Below are 20,833 nucleotides of genomic sequence, written 5' to 3'. Positions count from 1 at the left end.
TCAACAAATTTACCTACAATTTTGATTCGACATTTATACATTTGTGTTCCGATTTTTCAGTTCAGATACTATACAAGTGTTAATGTCCGTTTGTCCTACCGTTTCAGTGCTTCGCTTTTATGGATGTTGTCATCTTTGTTCTGTCTCATATTATCTTGTCTTGTGATATGCTGATTTATAGACTCGTAATAAACAGTAATCTTAACTATTTGAAAATATTATTACACTTAATTTTAAATTTATAATAAAAGTTTTTTTTCTATATTGTTTTAGTTGTTATTTTAATCTCTAAAATTGCTAGACTTATTAAAAAACATAGTTTGCCTCTTAATTTTATTTATATTTTTATAGGTATGTACTGAAAAAAATTACCAACCTCGACAGATGGACAAACATCCAATGGTGATTGTAGAGTAGCTACGTCATTAATTTACAGTTTTAAGCATCTAGCACCTTTCCAAAATACATGCAAATCAATTTGCTAAATATTAATAGCATAAATCACCAAAGATAATGTTTGTCCAAAAAAGTAAAAAGAACATTATTAGCAAAAGTATGATATACAAGGCTGTTATTAGAATAACGATATGTGAATTACCTATCTATTAGTTAAATGTTAAACACTATTGTATCGGTAATAAGTCAATATGCTTTAACATATCATTTTGTCGACACAGACAGTATAAAGGCATGGTAACCATTATCAACTATGTTCCTAAAACTATCGAGCTTTTATTATAATATTTAAAAAATCTTAAAATGGTTCTTTTAGCTTCTAATATTTCTACCCATTTTATTATTGTATTACTTATTGAGCAATCACTGTATAAACACTTGAAAATGTTTAACAAAGGGTAATAATTCATTGAGTTAAGTCATAAGGTAGGGCCTGAGATGGGTTTTTAAAAGATGCCGCGTTTTTTCGACAATTTTTTAGACATTGATTGATTGAACGAAGACGATGGGATTTCAACACAGAGTATAAAACATAAAAATTCAAAATTTCAAAATCATTTTTTTTGCCATTTGTATAATGTCTAATACAACTTAAATCCATTTTCGCTGCATATTTATTTATGCATCTTTTTAGAGCTGTGTTAGACATTATACAAATGGCTAAAATAATAATTTAAAATTTTGAATTCTCAAGTTGTATACTCTGTTAAAATCGTACGGGGCATTGATCTTCAAGATGGAATAAGGTTTTTAACAGAGTATAAAACTTTAGAATTCAAAATTTTAAAATTATTATTTTGGCCATTTGTATAATTCTAATACAGATCTAAAAAGATGCATTAATAAATATGCAGCGAAAATGGATTTAAGTTGTATTAGACATTATACAAATGGCTAAAAAAATAATTTTAAAATTTTGAATTCTTATGTTGTATACTCTGTGTTGAAATCCCATCGTCTTCGTTCAATCAAGCAATGTCTAAAAAATTGTCGAAAAAACGCGGCATCTTTTAAAAACCCATCCCTGGTATAATAAGGTTCAGTTGTAGTTCTTTATAGCTATCTGCCTTAATATCTTATTGGATATTATAGCATAATAATATGCATAATAATATAATCCAATGTCTACAATGTAACGCTATTTTAATAATGACATGATAACTATATTAGCGTGTTGATTATAATTAATTTTAAGTAAAATATCATTGAATTACAACTGAACTTTCAAAAAAGAATGAAAAGCAGACAGGTAAGGTTAATAAGAAATTTTGTTATTGAAAGAAGAAAATAATTAAAAGTAAGTTAAGGATTATTTAAAAGTATTTACAAAGTTCATCGCTCTAAATAAACCCATACAAACACACATCTATAGACTAATACAGAAAGAAGTTTTTAGAAAAAGCTATTTTTTGTATTTTTTAGAATTAAACAAGTCATAAGATCGCCTAATTATTCTTTCTTATTTCAATATACAAGTAATATTTTCGTTTTTATGTTACTGGCTACTCATGTACATATAATTTTTTTGGTTAGAATAAATGTCCGTGTCCCTGAGCAACAGTTCAAAGACTGTAAACATGATTAGAATTTTGTGTTCGGCAAAAAATAACCACTCCAACGTTTTGTTGTTTAGAGTAGTAAAGCTTCTCAATAATTTCTGTACAATTGTGTGTTGTTTGTTCATCAGCAGAGAGGGAGCGGAGCGGACAGCGTAAATTTTATTGGTAATTGGTATCCAAGGTTTTATATAAATACAATACACGTATGCTTAAAACGGTTGGATACTTTTATCAAAACTTGTTGTCTTAAACATGCAAAATTCACATTTTTGAATGTACAGTAGACGATATGTTGATAAAAAAAACGAAAAAGAAAAAAAAACATCTTCTTTGGATTAAAATTATTGGTTCACCAGTTTGAACACTACTAGTTTGAAACATATTAATAATACTACTAATTCATACATACTACTTAAATATTTATTCTACCAATGAAAATAATCATTTTTTTTTCAAGGTTCTTGTATATTGTTAAATATCTAAAACCAGAAAGTATAATATTCATTGCAGTATGGCTTCAAAACCGATTATTATCCACTGGATCAGAACTGGTTCTCAGCCAAACTAAGATAAATGTATCGTTCAACGTCCTAATTCTTGTAAATCTTTTAGGGAAAAAAAGATAAATAGCAGGAAGATTATGCTCCCCTAAACTACTTACAAGGTACACGTAAAAATTAAGAGAAGTATTGTTTTAACTGCCATTGACCAATATCTACCTTCCTGCTTAATACCATCTAGAAACTAAGAAAATTTTGCTACCAACGGGTGCCAAAACGTAGCCTAAAATAGTACCATAATACGTCTTACATGGTGGGTTTACAATATAATATCTTTTACAAAATAGCCAATAAATATTTTAACCGTAGATTATTGAATATGTAGCATTTTCAAAACTTTTCAATATAAGCAAAACATTATTAAAGGTTGAATAAGGTAAAACATGCTAAATTTTCAAAACTTAATAGGTAGGGGACTAATATGGCTTTAGATATACATTATTAATTGAGATACGCGTAATATATTGTTAAAATAAAGAACATTCACGTTTTACTTCCTGGTTCATTTTGCTATTATGTAATATTTTCGCTTTTAATTGATAACATTTTTGGCTGTTTTGGTAGGACATACACACGCACCTAACTTTAGTTATGCTTTCTCCTTCGCTCACATATGCATTATACATATGTAGTGTTTATGCACTTTAGTAAATCACGTGTTAGTGAGTCGAATAGCAAAAACATAAAATGGTGTATAAATCTATAGTATTAGATGTATAACCAGGCAATTACCTGGATTTCCCTGTTGAGGGCCTTTTTCGTCTGCTAGCAAATTGCTTTCTGCTCTTTTGTAGCAACTTGGCTGTGTCAATATTCCCGACGCTATTGGTTGATTTTCAAAGACCCAATTGAATGTCAGCAAAGGGTCCTTGGAAAGGGGTAATACAGTTATTCAACCCCTTCCCCTCTTTTGTTTTACTCTAATATGGGTTAAATGAGTTAGGTTTAAGTTAGATTTTGTAAGGTTCAATTGGCATGTAGTATTCCACGCAGGGTTTGACAAATGATATTTCTCGTAGTATTGCAATAAACCTACATTTTATATGAATTTGCTGTTTTGTTAAAATACATATTTTAACCATATATCACAGAATATAAAAAAAGATGATTGATTTTAAAATTCAAAAAAAATTTAAATCAAAATATAATAAGACATTTTTGAAAAGAAATACATTTCTATATAATAAAAATCATAAATAAAATTTGTTGTTAAATATTAAAATAATTTTGTCAACTTTATGATATTTGTAAAAATAATGATCATGAATGACACTTGATAAACATGCAATTAAGAGGTTTGAATTCTTATCAAAATTCAGTAAAAATACTAAATAACCTAGGGTCTTAGCAAAAGACGACAAATTAGATTAAATCATCAGTTGAAAAGTTTAAACACTACTATTGTTAACCAGCCAAACAAAGTATCTCAATTTAACACGACGACTGAGAATACGTGTTTATTAAACTTTGGGTACCGATGTAATTTACAGCCCAATGTTCCCTACGTCCATTAGAAAACAATATCTAAAAGTTAATATACTTCAAAAACAGTATTCTAATGACATATATGAGCTAGTTACTAGGATAAATTTGCAGCAATGACGTACTTACATAATAATAAAAAAAGCTTTGATATAACAAAAATGCGCAAAGAAATGAGAGGAGAAAGTGCACGATTATGCTTTCTGATGTTTCTGAAAATGGAAATGAGAAAAATATTTTGTAACTCGTACAAATAGAACAAAGAGAACAATAATGGATTTATTATCAATTGGATCTTACACCGGATTATCATGTACTCTAGTAAAGTGAGTCTCGTAGCTGGCTAAGATAACGATACCCCCAATCCACCCCCTTAATCCTTCGCCTCCTCTCCTATTGAATGAACGAACTTATCCATAAATAATGTCCATGTTAGCAACCTAAATTGACAACAATTTTTCCTCTGGTATAATATACTTATTTTCTATATCCATTAGAACAATATACAGTAAAATGTGCATTAACTTTCGCAAATGGTGCTTTCCCTTCAAGTGAGTATCGAGCACTGAAAACTCTAATATTAATTAGAAAATTAGGGGGAGGGGGCTTAACTCTACGGTGCCTTAACACTGCGGGGCTTCAAAACCTACTAAAACCTAAGCTCCCGGCCCCGCTTACTTTCATTTCATTTCAAAATAATTGATGGGGGTTGTGCTCCAATAGGTACCTTCAGGGAAAACTATCAAACGGACTATCAACCTATTTGTTGGACAATAATGTACTTGTTTTCTATTCTTAAGGATAAAGGTATGCTCTTTATTACATACCAAACCCCAAAAAAGAAATATGAAAGTGCAAAAAATTGGATAGGGAGAATTCTTCTAAAAAGCTAGTGGAGTCATAAGATCTTTATAAGAAAGGATCGACTGTAAATAGATTCGTTAGCTTATAACTTTAACGACTTTGTCAAATTTTTATTAGTTGGTTCAAACTAGCATTATTCAAATTTTCAACCAAAATTCAGATTTACAGCAAGGGTAAATTTGTTAAATCATTATTGGGGATGTATTTAAGTTTATTGTCCATTGTCATACCACTTACGATCACTGATTGGCAATAAAGCTTCTTCAAGTTACTCTAATAATACTATGGTAAAGTAGCATGCTGTAATTGTTATCAATAAGTTAAAAGCTTCAAGAATTTAATTTGTATTGGAATAAACTTGGAGACAAACTGTTTTGTTCACCTGTCCCATTCATGTTTATCCTTTCACGAATAATTATGCTGTAAGTTCTACTACTATACGGCATTATTGGCATTAGGCAGACTAAACAATAATATTTATAGGGTATCTTCTCTTTTATAGAATTATAGAATACTAGCGGCTACGCCCCTAGAGGCCTCTAGTGGCACTTTATATGTTTTTCTTTTAAATAATACGATACCTTGCAATGTTACGTAGGAGTCTCTATCAAGATTCTACGATACCGTGCAATGTTACGGAGGAGTCTCTGTTCGAGAGAAAAAAAATTTCGATTTATTGTGATTTCTCTTGGGAGGGTGGTGGTATCCTCCCCCAAAATAGTCATAAACCTTCCCGGGACCTATGAGAAGATACCCTGTTTAGGAGAACCCGATCGGTTTAGCAGTTAGCGAGATCCTTCGGTACAAACACACAGACAACCTGTTACCTTAGTATAAGGATACCTAATTTCTATTTTTAAAATTTCTAAATTTTAGCCAGGAAGTTTAAAAACCAAAGTAAAAGGAAGTTTGATTGTTTTTAAATCACAACAAGAATCAATTAAAACGTATGTAGCTCAGCTTATTTATATTTATATTTTCTTTTTCTTTCTTTCTCTTTCCTTTTCTATTTTTCTTTCTTATTCTTACTCTCTCGTTTACTTTCTTACTTTTTCCTTATCTCTCTTTCTTTCTTTCTTCTCTCTCTCTTTTCTTTTATTTCTTTTCTTACATATTTTTTTCGTTTTTCTCTATTTTTCCAATTTTCTATCAACTAGTCTTTTCCTTCTTCCTTCCTAAGTTTATAAGATGCAACATGTAACAAAAATAAGGCGTTTCTTAGCACTCGCATTTATAATATTTTTAAAATAGCTAATTAAAAGCGAAGCTTTTCTATAATTAGGGTCGGTCCGTCCGTAAGTCCGTCCGTCCGTCCGTCCGAGATAGATAGCTTTTATTCGTTAATTTAGGCATGTTAGAATTGTCCTATCGATTTCAAACTTTGATGATTCCTGTAGTAATTAGGTACGATTTAGAAAGCGTAGCAACTCTATAATCATTACCAGAATCTCCGTATGTCTATTTTAAACATGTTGATTTTTCTACTTTTTTAACAACAAATTTTTATGTGATCTAATAATCTGTTTGATCTGATTTTTGGTATATTGATTCCTGGAACAACAAAGAACAATATTATAAGTCTTTAGTCTACCCTTCAGCTAGCAACACCTATGCCTAGCACAGAGTAGACACTCTACCCTTTTTTAACTTCCCCAAGATACCCCCACCCCTCAGTCATCACACCCCTCAGCTACACACACTCGGAAGGCGTACACACGTACCCCCTTCCCCTTGATCACCATACCCCTCAGCCACACACACTCGGAAAGGCGTACTTTCGTACTGGCCCCTCATTGGAGGAGCTACCGGCGAACTAGCTCGCTCATTGGCCGAAACAATTTCTACCGACAAGAAAGAAATCTCATTGGTCCAACGCACCAATTATCTTTAGGCTATTGGTTGATCAACAGAGATTAACTAACCCGCGCATTTCTTTAGTCCAGTTTTTACTTGACCACGCTCTAATACACATCTAATATTATATATTATTAAGTGTCGCTTGCTATATAAAATAAAATGCCGCCTCCAAAGGCTCTGCTTTCGCAGGACGCACTTCATCAGGTGCGGTCTTTTTTGCAAGAAGACATCAAGTCGGCTGTAAGCCAGGCTGTCAGTCAGTCAGTGCAAGCATTTGAGAAGCTACAAAAGGTAAGCAGCGACAGTTTTAATAAAACATTTTTGAGCGAAATGCGCGGCCTCAAAGAGAGCATAGAAGCTCTGAACATAAAACATCGTGATGAAATGAATGATATTCGATCGATTATTGAAGGTGAAACATTGTCAACTGAACAACAAATTGCCATTCGAATAGTGTCTTTAACGAAGGATTTTCACAATTACATTGATAACGCATCGGCCCGCGAAAAGTGCCAAACAATGTTAAACGATTATGTCCTGTCCCAGCTAGCTCATAGAGAGCAACGTGACCGTCTTTGGTCTATTCGGGTAAACAATGTTCAATGTCCCTGGCTGGAAAAAACCCCGACAAGTCATGAAGTGTTTAATATAATTATCAAACCTGTTTTACAGGCCCAGAATCCGGAGAAGGACATACACTATGACAATACAATCGAATATAGTCATCCACTGAGCCAAAGGGTGAAGGGACCTAGAAACTACATCTTTCGCTTTTACTCAAGACATCTACTTTTCAGTTTCATGATAAACAAGCGAAGACATCTCCAATCCATCGATCAACGTGCCAGGGACAAGACACAGTGGTGTAGTAGCGCAGCAGTCTCATTTGACGGTAAGAAATTCATCAAGTGTTCGCACGATTTGGCGGACACAAACCGTAGCCTAATGACTTACTTGCACAGTTGCGGACTTGCGTCCAAAACTAAGCTGTCAGGCACTAGCGTGGCCTTTATGCCCGCAGACGGGCCACAGAAATGGGTAAAAGTACTCAACAGCATGGCCAGATCACATATAGGCCTCATTACCCCGCTACCGCCACTGAAGGACATTATTGAGACGGACAACCTAATCGTTAAATTCATGCGAGAAAACGGCCAGTCTAACAAAGATGTCTTTTTTAAAGGTTTCGAGTCAGAGATTAAATCTCTACTCCAGGACCTGAAAGCCAACAAGCTGCCCAGTATCCAGATAGAGAGGGACAATGAGGATCAACCTACCATGGATCCTATCGGCGTTACTAACGCTGACACCGCCGAATTTCCTGCCCTCCCAGACAGCGGTGCCGCGGTTCCAGCACCATCCAAGTCCAGGACAGCCCCGGCCTCAGGTACAGCAACGGCTGCTACTGCTCCCACAGGTACGACAACATCAACAACGACCACAGTTTCGACAAGGTCTACAGCCACCAAATCCTAAACAGTCTACCAAAGACTCCAGGATTCCTAATATTAGCATTGAAAATATTGTTGTAATGCTACTGGTATACATATTATACAAATTTCACATGTAATTTTACATGTAACACAACTAACACAATTATACGCTTGGCCGTTTTTATACAATTATTCTTATTGTGTTAATTTTCCATATATTATTATTAAATAATCTGTCAATGCCGTAAACTAATAAAAAAAGACTGATTAAGTAAGATTAAGTAAGTAAATTATTACGTGAGCATTCTTTTTTTTTCTCTTCTAATCTTTAGCCATTAATCATATTTAATTTTTCTTTAATTTTTTCTCTAATTTTTCTCTCTAATTAATCTCTAAATTTTCTCTAACTAATGGGGTGGGGGGGGGGGGGGAGAAAAAGACTCGTAGAGACATATCACGATTATTATTTATGTTTTTTTTAGTGGAACACATGCCAAGAGATGCTGCCTGCATAGTTGGAACCAAAGCTGAAGCTGCTCCCCCGTGTCCTTGGCCTCCAGACGCATCCATAAGCAACGGGTTCTGGTCAGGTAGATGATATTGAGGGGCTTAATGGGAATATCAACTATGATCTCTGTAGTATTCTCTACGATGATACATTTAGAGAGTACTCTAGTGACTTTAACATAAAGTGTGACTATATTGATATAGATTCTCTTTTTAATAAATTCAAGTCTTCAAGTAATCAATTATTTAAAATATTTTCTATAAATATTCAGAGTTTAAATAGTAAAGTCCAACAGCTAAGGAACTTAATTGACAAGGCTTCGTTAGAGGGGATGGGCCCGTCGATCATATCCCTGCAGGAGATATGGTTGTCGGAGGAGTCAAACAGAGATAGTCTAAAATTAAATAATTATAACTTTATCTCTGCCCCACGACTGGAAGGGAGGGGGGGAGGGGTTGGGTTATATGTAGATAACAAATATCAAACTAAAGTTTTATTCAAGAATTTTTTTATACCACACATATTTGAGACTATGTGTGTTAAGATTTCATTTGGCAACTTTAAAGCCCTAATTGTAAATGTTTATAGGCCCCCACATAAAAACCCAGAGGATCTTGAAACTTTTTTTAATGTTCTTGCTGACTTTCTAGACGTTATTGATGATTGTAATCTTCCAACATTCTTTATGGGCGACTTTAATCTTAATTTGTTCACATCCTATGACGTCTTAGGTCCTGCCTCTCGTTTTCTCAATATTATGATAAGTAGCGGCTATTTATCTCTAACATTAAGAGCAACTAGAATCCAAAATTTTTCATTTTCCCTTATTGATTCGATCTTCTGTAGGGATTTTCTAGACAACTTTGTAGATTCTAATGTAGTTGTAACAGATCTATCTGACCATCTTGTACTTAGTAGTTCATTCTCTCATATCATTCCTAAACCTGCAAAAAGACCACAATATTTTGAAAAAAGATTCCTTGAGGAAGCAAACATTGATAATTTAAACCATGAACTATCATTACAAGATTGGGAAGAAGTTCTTAACACGGAGGATGTTGACTTAGCCTATGCGAAATTTTTTTCTGTGTTTGTTTCTTTGTACAACAGCTGTTGTCCAAAGGAAGAAATACGGAATAATCGCCGCACTATGCCGCAGTCGCAGTGGATGAACCAACATCTTCTGCTGTGTAATCGTTTCCGAGATAAGTTGTATAGAAAAGCCTTAAATAGACCAACAGAAGAAAATTGGGATAACTATAGCCGCTACCGCAATAACTACCAGAGAGCATGCAGGGAAAAAAAACGTTTACACTATCAATCTGAACTTGAAAAAGCGGGTAAAAATGGTCGACAGATATGGCAAGTTTTGAGGGAAGTGATGGGTAAATCTAGATTTCAAAATGAGATAGAATATTTGGAAATTGATGGGAAAAAAATCCAAAACAAAAAAGACATTGCAAATTCTTTTAACCAGCATTTTGCAAAATTAGGTGAGAATCTCACCCCTGAAATACCCAACACTTCCAAAGATTTTCATGATTACCTACCCCCCCCAATAAATGATAGTGTATTCGTTCCTCCCCTGGATGAACTCCAGGTATTTAATGCGATAACGAGTTGCATACCTAAGACTGCAAAGGATGTGAATGATATATCATGCAAACTTTTGGTCCAATGCGCCGCCAACATCTGTAAGCCGCTTACCCATATATATAATCTTAGTTTTTCAAAGGGAATTTTTCCCTCAGAAATGAAAATAAGCAAAAATGTCGTTGTTTACAAATCAGGGCCAGTAAGTAGCTTAGAGGCATGGAGGGGGGTTTCAATTATCAATACGTTCAGCAAACCCTTAGAAAAGATTATGTATAGGACACTATATACCTTCCTGGATGAAAGATCTTTTTTTTCCCCACGGCAGTTTGGTTTCAGACCTAATATCTCCACGGCACATAATGTTCTTGATCTTGTCAATCGTATCACGGCTGCACTTTCTGAAAAGAAAGTGTGCGCCGGGATATTAATAGATATAAAAAAATGTTTTGACTTAGTTGATCGTACAATTTTATTGAAAAAACTTGAGCATTATGGCTGCCGTGGAGTGGTCTTGAGATGGTTTGAGAGTTACTTTGAGGGTAGGGCTCAACAGGTGGCTTTTGGGGGAGAATTTTCTGATATTCTTTATATTGTTATAGGTGTTCTCCAGGGCTCGACACTTGGCGTATTACTCTTCCTCCTCATGGTAAATGATCTAGACTCTGCCACTAGGGATGCACTTCTGAGCTTATTTGCAGATGACACTTTTGTGTTGATAACTGCAAATAATGTACAGGAACTGTTTAATAAGATTGAAACTACTCTTCCCCAGATCACAGATTGGTATAATAGCAATCGTTTAATTATTAACAGCAAAAAAACCAAGGTAGTTTTATTTCAATCACCAAAGCAAAACTTTACAGAAGAGGAAAGGAATCTTATTGCTCAGTTCCCAGTATATATTAACACAAATCATGAAGGAGAAAACCTTCCAGAAAAAATCAGCAAGCTAGATCATATATCATTGAGTAGGGAGGAGCCTAGTGAACGTGCAGCAAGACACCTGGGTGTCCAGGTAGATGAAAAGTTGTCCTTTAAGATTCATTTTAACATGATGCATAAACGGTTGCTAAGGATAGTATTTTCGCTAAAACAAATGAAAATCTATTAGATTCAAGACATCTTAAACTGCTTTATTCGTCCTATGTAAAATCAATAATAGGTTACTGCTTAATAGTATTTACGGCTGTTCCAAACACTTTACTTGAGCCTATATTAAAACTTCAAAAAGAATGTTGTCGCATAATATTAAAAAAACCACGCCGGACTCCGTCAAGGATTCTATTCAAACAGTTGGAAATTTTACCAATTAAAAAGCAAATGGACTATGATGTCCTTTTATTTATGTATAAATATAAAAATAATCTCCAACCAAAAGTATTTGACAACACATGGAACACCCGTAACTCGATACATGGTTATGAAACTAGATTTAGGTATGATTTCACAATAGATCAAACTAATAGGAATTTTATATTTAACTCCCCACTTCATTATTTTCCAAGAATATGGAATTCTTTACCAGAAAATTTAAAAATCATTCCTACATACCTAGAGTTTAAAAGGAAAGCATTCCTTCATATTTTAAATACCATCTAGTTTCGACCAATAATTATGTTTATTATTAATATTAACACCTTGTATATTATTGATTTTACAGAAAGACACACATGACATCATACTCATATTCATAATCACCACCTAAAAGCAGTTTAACAAGTCAATTTTTTTCGTTTATTCTTATCCTTATCCTTTTTTTTTTTTTTTTTTCATTTGTGAGGCGGGAACTGGTATTCTTAGTAATTTCAAATCTCAAATCTTAAAAACATGACAGCTTTTCATCAACCCTTGACACATAGTTGACAGGGCATCAGTTTTTTATCAGTTTCTTCATCCTTGAAAGTTTTTGCCTTTTTTGTCCTAGCCCTCAAGTCTTGTCCGGAACATAAATCTTTTTACAGGGAATCGGGGACATATAATGAAATTTTTCCTTGAAATTTTTTCTTTGATACTTTAAACTGTAAACCTTAAATGATAAATTTTTTGATTGTATTTTTTGTTATCAGTTTGGACTAAGTGCGAGATTCCCTGCAGCCATAGCCTCCTGTCGGGATTACATTGTGTCCTTAGAGTCCAATCCACGTACCTACATCCCTGGAATTAGATGTTACGTCAAAATAAGTTCCTTACTAGGGGCTGACCTCTGCCGCCAAAATCAAAAATCAAAAATCAAAGCAAATTTTCTCTTAATTTTTAATTCTTTTTTCCGACACTTGTTTATTTAATCAAATTTTAAATTAATCTTAAATTAAACTCATATCTTTTTCGATTTCTTTGTACAATTTTTTTTTTTAGATATTTTAATTCCTTAATTCTTTTCAAATTAACTTAACAAAATCTAATTTATTTAATCTGGCAGAGGAAAGCTCCTCGAAAAACTGTTGGATTTACCCTTAATGTAGAAACTAATGTTAAATTATTCACTTGAATCTTAAAATTTAAATTAAAAATCTTAACTTTAACCTAAAACCGATTCTTTCATTTTTCTTTTGTTCTTTTCCTTTACTTCATTCTTCTTTATTCTTATCTTGTAGTCACACAGTATGTCCATTGATCACAATTATAGCTGAGACGCCCACTAAAGCCTTGATTATCCTCTGCCCGACTAACCGCTAGCCGATCAATTCGTTGATCGGCCACGTATTAACATTGTTGTAAAGGTTGTTATGGAGAGTCAGGGATGCGGAGGCGTAGCAGAAGCAGCGGAGAAGGCGAGCTTGCAGCAGATTTAAGGCAGTGGAACCACGCAGCGGATAACTTATTTAATCCGCCAATTGGCGGTACCGGCAGGCTAAAGTGGTACCAACACCAACCACAGTCCAGCCAGCAGCGGCTCTGCCTCACCTGGGCCGCCAAAGAGAAATCACCTAGTTTATCCAAATTAACCAGCAATGTTCACCCGTAATAATTAAAACTGTATAATTATTAGATAAATATGAATATATTGATTTATTTAATCGCCATGTCATAATGTAATAATTAAAATGTCTATGTGATTATCTCATAACAGGGTTGAAAGAGTTATTGAATAAAAGTTCTTATTATTATTATTATATTATTAAGCTAAGCAACTCTATAATCAAGTCCTAAAAATGTAAGTATGTCCATAAACATAATCCTGTAGTTTTTCAAAGAAATTAGTTACAATTTTGCTTCGAATCTTATACTTTTATATTCTGATTATTCAGTTTAGACACTATACAAGAGTTAATGTCCGTTTGTACTACCGTTTCAGTGCTTTGCTTTTATGGATGTTGTCATCCTTGTTTAAATCTTTACGTATCTATCTGTAGTAAGAAAAATTTCTGTATTTTACTAGATGGCATCATTGATTCATTAATTATATTTCTTCAAACTTATGTGGGATTCTCTTTAAGGTAAAACATACGAAGAATTTACAGTGATTTTCGCTTTACAAAGATTTTAGTGTGTCCTGTTTTGTCTGAACGTCTAGAGAGGGTGGTTCCTTGCGCTATGGCTTAACGGGTTTGGGGTAGTGTGCCATAAATTCAACATTTTTTTCAAATGAGTTTTTTTATATCTTTGCCTGTCCTGTTTTGATTCAAACTGACATTTTTTTGCCAAGAAAGAAATTTTCTATTTATTTATGAAAATGTCATATAATGAAATAATTTAAAGTACAATGAAAGCAACTGATTGAATTTTAATAAGAAAATAAAAGACGGGTTGAATTGCTTTTCTGCCCTTTAGTACCCCCTCTAATTTGAAATTGGGAAGTTCTACCTTCCTATTTAATGGTTATAAAATTCCCCTGGAAATCGCTGTGAACGCCAATAATGTAAAGTTATGTTTATATGTTCTTTGTATTTGCTGATCGAAACCAACATTTAAATCTTCCTATATCTCTTTCATTTTCTGTTCTCCTCTTTCTCTCTTTCTATCTATGTATCTCTCACTCTCCCTCTCTCTCTCTCTCTCTCTCTATCTATCTCTCTTTTCTCTTTTTCTTCCTTCCTCATTTTATATCTCTTTTGGAGAAAATCTTAAAACAGCGTGTTACCCCATCAACCACAGCGGGATCAAATCCTGTTAAAATGGACAAAATTAACAAAAATTAAAACTATAAAATATTCTAGTATCTAAACTTTTATTAAACGTTCTCTCGTTTGTTTACTTATAGACTGTGGGGTACTTTTTATAGATTTTATTCGATTGTTTTCTACCTAGCAGTGTCCAAACGTTTCAACCAATAATTTAGATCTACAGATGGGCGATTATGTTTATAATCATTGGAGTCAAAAATATAAATTTATCATCTATTGTTTTATACCTTTAGTTCCTAGGTTATTATGCATTGTGAACTTTTGTCCCCCAAAAATGCAAATTCGATGCCATTGTGTAGATGCCCCACTCCCGAAAATTCACTGCACGACCGTAGAAATAATAATGACCAATGCTAGGTATTTGATTTTTATACTTTTTGTACAGAATATGCTCATTTGTCGACGTAAATATCAGTTAAATCATTTTTATACTAATATGATGGTTATATAGATTAAAATTATTGAAATTTGTTTATAACCTTATCAATACTTAGTAAAAAGTACCCAAATTTTTATTGAATAATATATTGTAATAATAAATTTTGGGAACCATCATGAATTACAGTCGAATTATACTCGGATATTAGTAATTATAGTTGGTCATCATATAGTAAGAAGCTTAGAATTAGTTTGTGGGTATTGGAAATATTAGTTGTCTAGCTATAATTCCTATTTTATTTTCAAAAATACCTTTCCCTATTTTCATGACGATTGCTTGCAGTTAAAAATATAAAAAATCTGTAACTTACCAAAAACAAATAGCTGCGCTCTTAAAAAATAAATGATTTTTGTTTAAGAATAGAACACCAAAAATCTTTGGTTATTCGATTGAATAAAAAATAGGTTTGTTGTTCAAATTTTGAATATTGAATTAAACAAGTTTTGATTGTTCTGAGTTTTTTTTACGTTTCAAATGTGTTCAAAGCTGACAAATTATTGCAAAAGATAGGTTTTCCATTATGACCATTATTAAAATTTCGTAAATGCCATGAAACGCTATATTGATGTATAATGACTACCCCGTTATATTAAAAAAGTAAGTTTTTTTTGTCGTTATGATCTCATTAACCACTAAATCGATTAATAGCATTTTAGTGATAATTAAAATGGGTATGGTGATGGTTTTATGCTATACCATTCTTTAATTTTTAAGTCTTATGGTTTTAGGCAATTTTTGTCTCCTATGGGCCCCTCCCTTCGAATAAAAAGCCCCTAGTTTTTTAACAAAATTTACAGAACAGCTATATTATTTTTTAGGATACTTGTCTTTAGATAAATCAAACAAAAACCTAGATAAATACAAATTCATATCTAAAAAAAGAATTATCAACAAAAAAAAGTTGAAAATCAAGTTTATAAAAAATTTGAATGTTTATTGATTAAAAAGAACAACTTTTTATCATCTACTTTTCATCCCATTAAAAAAACATAATAGGGGTTATCAAGCAAAAAATTTTGTATATTTAAAATCAAAATAGTTTTCCCCTAATTTTTTTCCCTTTCTTAAAAATCTGTAATAAAACTAGATAATTTCAATGATTTATGTCGGTCATGCCTGTCATTTATATTTTCAACAAGAGGCGTAGATATGGGGGGTGTATTCAACCCCATGGCAAAATTAAAGAGGGTGGATACACCCCAATAGGTGTCTAATCCCCTACACCCCACTAAACCCCCTCGACATAGGTTTACATCCCCTAAAGAGCCAAGGGGGTTGTCAAGCAAAAAGCCACACCAACAGAATTTTTTTTTCTACGCTTCGCGCATCAAATTATGGAGATGCGATCCCCAATTTTCAAATTCTTTGAACGTACATATAAGACTTTTACAGAAATGCTTCGCATCCAGACTATCTATCAATGTTTGATATAAAGTTAACACTATATAAGAGTAGAATCTAAATATTTGATTGATGTGCCTCTGTAATTATCAAGTAACATTCAGGCACGAGACACAATTACTTTAGCTAGGCCCAAGGCATTATTTGTATCCTTTTATGCATTTATAGGCCTACCTTTACCAATATAACACCATATATGGGTAACGCTAGCCTATTCATGGTAATTTGTATGTGATTCGTTAATATTATATGTTTATTAAAGACATTATGTTTATTGTTAAAGTAATCATGTAACCAATCAGTACAAGAATGTATGCCTACAACCATGTCTGATTTACGTCACAAGTTAACATACAGACACTTTATTGAACAGACAAACACTAAGATCCTTATTATAAGCTGATGTTATAGCATGTATCTCTTAAAATAAGTTAGTTATTTATTGACTCTCCTACCATCAAGTTCTCTTCTGGCTTTAAAAGGTAATGACTTAGTTGTTTGGCATGCATTGTAGTTTAAATTTAGGACCCTTGGTACTTAGCATGAATTGAGCTTAGGCCTTATGTTAGAATTCTAACAATTAGCACAATTCACTGCTTGGGACTTAGGGCACTTTTCTGTCCTACACTACTTATAATTTTAACACTTATCCTGTAAATATTTTCATACTTAACTTATTCACTTGTAATATAAATACACTTTATAAAACATTTTCCTTCCTTAATACTTAATATACTTATATAATTCCGATCGCATATCAAAACCAACCATTTATTCTTAGATTAAAGCAATATAATACTTTGCGTGGGTCTTTTGTTGAGCTTCCACCAGCTCAACCAAATTCGTATTATACTTGTGGGAATAGAGGGATAAGCATTCTAAATAGACGAACCGACGATGAGAATGTCTATGTGTATTGCAGTAAAAGTAGGTTTTTAGTAGTACTCATAGAAGAGCGGTCTCCATACCATATTATTGGACAAACGCCCCATTCGCACTACCAATTAGCTGTGAAACGGAGTTTTTTTTTACTTTTGAGAATGTTGATTATGTAATGGAGTTAACATATCTCTTGTTGTCTCTTTGCATCATCTTTAATTTTGATTTAAAGGGGGTCAAAAATCCTAAGCATGCCACTGTTTTCAACGCAACATATAAGTTATTTTATCAGGATGGGCATACTCAGGTATTGGATAAATCCGTTTTTCTTCCATATTGCAATATCCATATCTGTGCCCATCTGAAAGATTGTAAGTTATAGCAGCAAAAGAACGTTTTTTTATACTTAGGAATATGTTGATTATATAAGGGAGTGGACACTAAGGGGGGTGTAACCACCCTCTTGCAAAGGGAATAACACCTCTCTCATTGTCTGTTTTACACCCCCCTTAATTTTGATATAAGGAAGGTGTTATAAATAGTAATAAGTAAGATTGCTAACACATTTTGGACAAAATAATATTCTTTTATAACTACATACTTTTATTAATATAATAACTGCATAGATAGGCATCGGATGAATACGTTTTTCTTCCAATGCAATATCCTTGTCTGTGCCCATCTGAAAGATTGTAAGTTATGGTCATTTATGCATAAATAAGTTCCTTAATACCTAAAAAGTCGTATTTGTAAAACAACAAAAAAATCCCAGAAGTATAAGTATAAGTACTACTGTTTAAGTTGCTTACTAGCGGCTACGCCCCTAGAATCCTCTAGGGGCACTTAAGGTAGGAGGGTGAAAAGTCGACCTCATCCAATTTTAAATTTGTGTTCAAAGGAGTAAAAAAATATTTTTTGAGGGGCGGGAGGTAAAGACAACCTCCCCAAAAATAGTTTAAAACCTTTCAAGGACCTATAAGAAGCTTCACTGTAAAAGAGAACAATATCGGTTCAGTGGTTAGCAAGATCCTTCGGGACAGACAAAAAACACTTACTACTTTATATAATAAGATATAACATTTGATATTGAAGTGGTTATTTTGATTTAGATTTTCTTTGAAATTAGGCATTTCTTTATGCTTTAGAAAAGGATGGATGCCTAAATCATACCTAGACATTATTTCTGATACAACATAAAACCACCCCGGGAGCTATGTGAAGCTTGTCTAAAAAGGAGAACTCAACATGTTGAGTAGTTATATGGGTCTTCAGATAAGAAAAAAATCGAATTACTTTATGTAATAGGTTATATAATGAAATTGCACTTTTAATCTTTTGTTGATATATAACAGTTTAACAGTTCTTAATTTCGCTGTAATGAAAAAACATATTGAGTCGTTGAAAAGGACATTTTTTATGAATTTTGAAGGTGTTACCACCACTCAGCCCTTCCTTAATATGCATAAATATGGTGGTAGATATCCAGTAGTTCGAAAATGTACTTAAGTTTAAAAGTACAAGGCAAATTAACCAGAGAGAGAAAGGGGACAATGGGCTGTTTATTACACTAGTCTCCAAAGTTTTATAATAAAGTTTCCTTATTTGTTGGTTAACAACTTTTGTGACTTTAGTAAATTTTGATTGGTTGGTTTATCAAGTTCAGTATTCAAATGTTCAACCACTAATCTTACGGTGCTAAAGGGGTTATTTTGTGTATCATCATTGTGTACACATTAATTTATCTCTCATTGTCTTATCCCTTTAGATTCCTGCAAATAAAACTAAAGAAAAAGCAAATGAACAGAATATCTACCGTACAAAATCTGACCCTTAATTTGCCTGTCACCGTATATATATAGATAAGTATTCAGTAAAAGGAGATCATAGCTTTTTTAAAAATTCTATTATTATTTTTACATAATATTGTAGTATTACTGAACTTTAATATTACCTTTTTTTTATTTAAAAAAGATATTTTTTCCTGTTCTACTTTTATTTTTTTTAAGACAACTTATTTCCATCCATTCAAAACACACCTTTAAAAATAAAGATAGGAAGTTTATGGTCATTTTTAGCGCGTAGCTTTTCTTGAAGTATTTTTTGACCTTCTTTTGTGATCTATATTAATATATATATTCTTTGTAGGTAAGTTTAAGAAAAGAAGAATCTATCTATCTATTAATATATTTTCATGAGAATAATTTTTATTCTTAATTTTTCTACTCATTCTATTCATAATTTATCCATCTTCTATTTAACTTATATTTAACTATATTTCACTTGCCATCTTACTGGCTAGCTTTTTATTTCCTTTTCTATATATCTTTTATCTTAAACTTTAGACATAATTATTATAATCATTCGGAATGTACATCAGTTACCGTCCATTGTCTTATCTCTTCTTAATATGTCCACCTGTCTGCCTATCTTTATATTTCTATCATTCTGTAAATTATTTATTAGCAATAAATAAATAAACATATGAATTTAATTTATCTATCTATCTGAATATTTATCTGTCTATCTATCTGTCTGTCCATAGATCCATCTGTCAATTATTTGTATGCCAGAAATAAACATATGAATATATCTATCTATCTAAATATTTATCTGTCTATCTATCTGCCTGTCCATAGATCCATCTGTCAATTATTCGTATTTAAGAAATTCAAGAAATAAATATATGAATTGATCAATCTATCTAATATTTATCTGTCTATCTATCTGCCTGTCCATAGATCCATCTGTCAATTATTAGCAATAAATACATACACATATGAATTTATCTATCTATCTGAATATTTATCAGTCTATCTATCTGTCTGTACATAGATCCATCTGTCAATTATTTGTATGCAAGAAATAAACTTATGAATTTATCTATCTATCTGAATATTTATCTGTCTATCTATCTGCCTGTCCATAGATCCATCTGTCAATTTTTTGTATGCCAGAAATAAACATATGAATCAATCTATCTATCTAAATATTTATCTCTCTATCTATGTATCTGTCCATAGATCCATCTGTCAATTATAAGTATACAAGAAGTAAACTTATAAATTTATCTATCTATCTAAATATTTATCAGTCTATCTATCTGTCTGTCCATAGATCTATCTGTCAATTATTTGTATGCAAGAAATAAAGATGTAAATTTATTTTTGGCCCTGTGCTGAGTTTTAGGGTGTTGATACGATATTACAACAGATTAAGAGTAAGATAGCAAATTTTAAACGTTTTATTTTATTTACTGTTTCTTTAAAACTACAGCAAATTATTCTACAATTAGATGTAGGTGGAATTTTTTTTATTTACTTTTTGACAAGCGGAAATTTTAGAGGAAAAGAAGTTACAATGGCTTATATTAAATGCAAATCATTAAATGCTCTTATTGTTTTCTTTTAGCTAATTTTTAATATTATCTTTATTGTATAATTTACAACTATTGGCTTAGATACATTTATATCTCCTTTTCTGCTCCTTCATTCTCTCTCTTTTATCTATCTTTCTCTTATTAATATCTTCGTCTCTATTTTCATAGGCAGATATTAAGCAATTTTAATCTACTTTAGATTTTTCTTTATCATAATTTCAATAATTTCCACCCCATAATATATATTTTTTTTTTTGAAGTGAATTGAAAAGATTCATATTTTTACATTACTTGATATT

At 32.3% G+C, this 20,833-nt stretch overlaps 2 protein-coding genes across 2 annotated transcripts in view; both read left to right on the top strand.

Moving 5' to 3' along the window:
* The window catches only part of LOC145329059 (cell adhesion molecule Dscam2-like), a 219,139-nt gene that overhangs the window by 91,991 nt on the left and 106,315 nt on the right, over positions 1-20,833 (top strand). The window lies entirely within an intron of this gene.
* Positions 6,532-8,498, top strand: LOC145329058 (uncharacterized). Its single transcript, XM_080173078.1, has 2 exons — positions 6,532-7,670; positions 7,962-8,498. Exons 1-2 carry the CDS (start codon positions 6,938-6,940, stop codon positions 8,252-8,254), a joined length of 1,026 nt encoding a protein of 341 aa, XP_080029204.1. The 5' UTR covers positions 6,532-6,937; the 3' UTR covers positions 8,255-8,498.

This window comes from Acartia tonsa, chromosome 9 (genome assembly GCF_053477335.1).
Source record: "Acartia tonsa isolate MP-2025a chromosome 9, ASM5347733v1, whole genome shotgun sequence".
In the NCBI taxonomy this organism is placed as follows: Eukaryota; Metazoa; Arthropoda; class Copepoda; order Calanoida; family Acartiidae; genus Acartia; species Acartia tonsa.
The sequence above is the reverse complement of the archived record's forward strand: the minus strand, read 5'-3'. Positions and strand labels throughout refer to the sequence as shown.

What these genes read in the sequence shown, in the direction of transcription:
- LOC145329058 (XM_080173078.1), top strand. Translation starts at nt 6,938, where the DNA reads ATGCCGCCTCCAAAGGCTCTGCTTTCGCAGGACGCACTTCATCAGGTG. An exon ending in CGCAGCAGTCTCATTTGACG is followed by an intron (nt 7,671 to 7,961) that starts GTAAGAAATTCA and finishes TCTTTTTTAAAG; the next exon opens with GTTTCGAGTCAGAGATTAAA.